This window comes from Rhagoletis pomonella, unplaced genomic scaffold, assembly GCF_013731165.1.
Source record: "Rhagoletis pomonella isolate Grant_MI unplaced genomic scaffold, Rhpom_1.0 Rhpom_scaffold_00001, whole genome shotgun sequence".
In the NCBI taxonomy this organism is placed as follows: Eukaryota; Metazoa; Arthropoda; class Insecta; order Diptera; family Tephritidae; genus Rhagoletis; species Rhagoletis pomonella.
Genome location: NW_023458555.1, coordinates 3,719,691 through 3,724,857, shown reverse-complemented (window position 1 = coordinate 3,724,857; position 5,167 = coordinate 3,719,691). Strand labels below are relative to the sequence as shown.

The window sequence follows — 5,167 nt, the reverse complement described above, 5'->3', positions numbered from 1 at the left end:
GCGTTGCTGCTCTTAGTGCCAGTGGTGTAATCGATCGTTTCCTATGTGGCAATAGGTTATGCCGAATGAATGTAATGCAAATGCCTGTGTGTGAATTATGTAGAAATTGATAGAAAGCAACTCACTGGTATTGTTACATTCACGTGCTTATGTAAATACATAAGTACCCAGCGAACCAACACACAAGCCTTTAGTGAGAGTCTCGCAAAATATCCGCAAAGTCTCACACATGAGCTTGAATTCGTTGATAAAAATCCGAGTGCAAGTGAAAGAATAGGGGTATTCTCCAAATCTTGCAAACACACAACAACACACAATACACGGGAAACAACATTTCCTATCGCTGCGAAATATGCAACGTCGAAATCCATGTATATATTTTGCATAATAGCATAGCAAGATAAATGCGACCCTGTGCTAGTTGTTTTGTTGTTGGAATTGCTACATATTTTCCTCATTCCTCTCATTTCGCCGACTTCGTTTTTTTTTTGCTGTCCCTTGTTATTGTATTTGATACATAGTTTCGCTGCTTGCTACCCATGTATGCTCCCACTTTGCAATGGGGTGCTCTCGTACTCGTCGAAATTTTGAATAGTATTTTTGCATTTCGTGCAATCCGTGCATCGTGCAAGACTTCGAGAAAACCCCTAATGACTTAAATTAAACATGTAATGCCACAAACTGATCGACATATGAATCATAGTAGACATCGTTTCCCGAGTGTGTTTTCGAGAGTTTAGCTGGATTAGCGGATTAGCATCTGCAAAGGAGTGTTCAAAAAATTAGTCCGACAGCATCATTCTGGCCGATTTAAACATAACCGAGACGATTTCAACCTAGCCGACGTAAAGCAAGACGAAGACGATCAATCGAGATACATAATAAGGCTGTAAGACTCTCATTTCACTAGCATGCGGTATCATTTGCGAGCATTTTGGTTTGCTGGGTATTCATTACCTAATAAACTTACGGGCATAAAAGTATGTTTTTAGAAGGGCTTCAAATCAAAAATGAATTCCTCCACCCAAAGAACAGTAATATACCATACATTTTCAGAAGAATTTCATTGTTTGATCGAATTTTACTCATTTTTCCTGTATGCGGGGTCGCCAACTTTAAATACGGATAAAAAATAAACCAGATTTATAGGCTAAAAATCGTGTTGGGATTTTGTAACGGGAGGTGTGAGCTTTCGTTTACTTTTTGTTTCATGAAATACGTAGAATCTTGTAGTACAAAATTGTCAACTTTTCCAATTATTATTAGTAGGAAAAATACCATTGTACTACTACACATACATATTAAATACGTATTTTTCTATGCAACACATCCTGACTGTGTACTTTCAATGACTTCTCTCTCCCAGTTTGATTCGAATCGAACCATAAAAATGTTTATTTTCTAACATATTTAATATAAATGTATGCCCGTCTAGTTATGTAGAATCAATACTCAGACTTCATATGAATTGGTATGCCTATTACGAGAGAATTAACTAACACAGAGCAGTTAAGCTTAAGTTTTCAGTACAAACAGTTTTACGGAGATTTTTCCCAGAAATACACAAAATATACTAACATGAAAAAATTCACTTATTTTTATTGCGAAATATAAAAAAGAGCATACATATGCATAAATGTTCCATAAAATTATAAAATTAGGTAGCAATTTTCTTGAACGATTCCGAATAATTTTACAGCGAAATACAATATATTTATATGGTACCGTTTACTTATATACATTTATGAGCTATGAATATTCTCTTAATTCCCAATAAGTAAGAAAATTATCATTATCAATACATACAAATCTACATTTCTAAATTTCTAAATACATACATATCTCTATTCATTTAAGCTGTGTTTCTTACCAATTGCGAATGTCCTCAAATCCTTATTCACTAAAACATCCTAATCTATACGATTATTTAGGTATACCTAGCCATTTGCTTAGAGATATAAAAGCACCTAAATATAAATAACTTTGTGATATAAATACATGTTTATTTTACTATCGAACAGCAATTCCTTCATTCAGAAAAAACATGCAAAACAGTTGCAGCAGCAAGTGTGGTTGCATCAAATGGGTGGCTTCTTCATGTTGCATTGCTGCAGGATGTTCGGTTTTGATTACGTGCACATAGACGCTGTCAGAATCTGCAAAGACAATAAAGAAATATTTCTATTAGTTTAGCTAGGAACTTGTGAAGTAGTTTTTAATTGTTGTTCAAATAAAAAAAGTAGCCCTCTTTTCGTTTCTACCAAAAAGTTTCATCTTTTGGTTGCCCCTTTCTCTTTTCGTGTACGACTCTAAAATAAAAGCATCCCGACGAAAAAGATTCTGTAACGTCAAAGGCACATTAACTGCTATTTGAGGCATTTCCAGGGAAAATGGTTGCTTTAAACGACAATGTTAGTTATGAAATGCGTGAGCTACTTTTATAGGGTTGTGAGTAGTATCAAACACATTTTTAACCATGGAAGGGCAAATTTTTTTTGGAAAACACGAAAATACCACAAAATCAAAAATAATTACTCAAAGTAACCTTAATTTTTGTACAAGGTATTAAAGCTAGTTATAAAGCCTCGTCTACTGCAATGATAGCTGATATCATAAATATGTACATCGACGGCTGAGTGGAAGCTCGACCTATCTCGGCAAAAATTTCAATTTTTTCAAAAATGCCCTTTCCCAACTTCTGCTTTAAAAACGCCCTACTTCAACATATTTTCAATATATTTGCAGTTGAGATAAAGCATTTTCAATCAAATTCTGAAATAAGGCGTTTTTGAGACATTTTCTGAGATAATTCTAAAAGAAAAATATTTGCCTTCCCCTTGGGAACCAATTTGCACTAATCGGCGTTTTTGTATTGATTGGTAGTGGACACCAAGGCAACAGAAATGAAAGTCTACGATCACATTCAAAGTTATGCAAGGAGGATAGTAGACTTGGTGGAATTGTACTTCATCTGATTGGTCAAGAGTTTTGGCAGCAAATGTACAAAAAAAAAATGCCTTCGATTAAATATTGAATACCCTTTTTGGAGTAACTACTAGGTATCATTTGCATTTGTTTGGACTGTTTTAAGAGGTTTTTGGCTACTAGGATTCTTGACTAAGTACATTTTCAATGAGTACTTTAATGAAATTTAAAATGTTAATCGAACAAGAAAACTTTTCTAAATAAACCGAAAACTGCGTTCAATGCCTAAACTGACTACAGGATATTTAGATGAAAAATTATTCCAGCTTTCATCATTTGCGGCTTCATGAGTGTACACTTTTAAAAGTAGTTACGCATTTCTTAGTTTTTTATTTTTTTGTGAAATAACGTGTTGCTAGATTCCTCGAATTAAAAATGTATGCGAAGTGAAGCAGATGGCTTTGTTCCTAATAGCTTATATTAAAATGAAAACTTTTAGTGCATTTTTTGCATAATTTACCAATAAATCCAGCATGGAAACTGAACTTTCACTAGCTCCGGCAGCCAAAGGTTTACTCTCAATTCATAAACTGATCCCATTACATACACTCGCTTACCAATGTTCATTCAACTTAAAAGCGAAAACAAAAAATAGTAACTCAACTGGCCGCAGGATGTGCAAGGAGTAGTGAGAAAATTACTTTTACTTTGCATAGCTAAACTTAAATTCAACTTTTATTTAAAACAATTTTGCGTGCGACCAAAAGAACATCAGCATCGACACTCACGTCACTAAAGCATAAATAACTAAGAAGAAGCAGAAAAGAGAAGAAGCAGCAGACAACAACAACCGCAACAACTGCAAATGCGTTCAAGGTTGCTGCGCCGCGTTCCAGTGGGTCGGTCGGTCGGGTCGGGTGCTAAAAATGCAACTCAGCACCAAGGCGCTAGACCAGCTGCAGCTATGCATCTGCATATGTATGTATTTGTGTAGGTAGCTAATAGTGGCGTTGCTATACAACTACGATGATACGGAGGCATTAAGCTGCACTGCACACACGGCCGCGCGCCCCCATCCCTATCTTTGCACACAAATACGAACACATAGACACGCAGATTTATGCACTTGCAACAAAAGCACACGCTCTCGTGCGCATCATGTTCGTGTATGTATTCTCTAATGTGCATCCATTGCACTGCTTTAATTTACAGTTATGTTGTCATAACGAGCCCAAACTACAGCTTATCTTGTCGCATGGAAATCATAGAGTACGCAGCGGATGGCAAATCGGTAGGAAAATAGCGCCGAAATGCAGTCTGGGAGTATTTTTTGGACGAGCTGGTAAGTCCTTTGTAATTTCAATCATGGAAGCTTTTGCGCTTGCAACTGGACTTGACCTAACTTTTTACCAAAATGTTTTTGATTCTCCTGCAGCTCAGTTTTATTGCTCTACGATGTTAGTTAAATAAATGCCCAACTTTGGCTGCACAGTCTTGCCAGGATTTGTTAACTCATCTGCCTGCAATTTGTAAAGTGAGCCGTTTTTGTTACACTGTGATGAAAAGTTGCAGAAGACTTAAGTCACTTAATTGATCTCTTGACTTTTTGATGTTTTTAATTTTAAAATTCCCTCATCTCCAAAAACGAGCAAGCAAAATAGGAGAGTGGTGATAATAGCAGCTGGTAGCTTCGAAACCCGCGGATCTAACTCTCATCTAAGATGTAGTCACGAATATGTACTACTTAGTACCTATGTATGCACACTGTTGACTTGACATATCACAATCCAATTAAATAAAAAAATATGCTTTACTTCAAATATATGTTGACCCTAATCTATAACAAAAACATTATGTAAAATAAAATAAAATAAAATAAAATAAAATAAAATCAAATAAAATAAAATAAAATAAATTAAAATAAAATAAAATAAAATAAAATAAAATAAAATAAAATAAAATAAAATAAAATAAAATAAAATAAAATAAAATAAAATAAAATAAAATAAAATAAAATAAAATAAAATAAAATAAAATAAAATAAAATAAAATAAAATAAAATAAAATAAAATAAAATAAAATAAAATAAAATAAAATAAAATAAAATAAAATAAAATAAAATAAAATAAAATAAAATAAAATAAAATAAAATAAAATAAAATAAAATAAAATAAAATAAAATAAAATAAAATAAAATAAAATAAAATAAAATAAAATAAAATAAAATAAAATAAAATAAAAT

At 33.2% G+C, this 5,167-nt stretch overlaps 1 protein-coding gene across 1 annotated transcript in view; it reads right to left on the bottom strand.

Annotated features, from left to right (window-relative positions):
- Positions 1-1,669: 1,669 nt before the first annotated feature.
- The window catches only part of LOC118736528 (hemicentin-1-like), a 187,109-nt gene continuing 183,611 nt past the window's right edge, over positions 1,670-5,167 (bottom strand). The window contains exon 7 of the mRNA XM_036466595.1: positions 1,670-2,156. Coding sequence (XP_036322488.1) covers positions 2,011-2,156 — 146 coding nt within the window. The 3' untranslated portion in view covers positions 1,670-2,010. The remainder of the gene's footprint in view (positions 2,157-5,167) is intronic.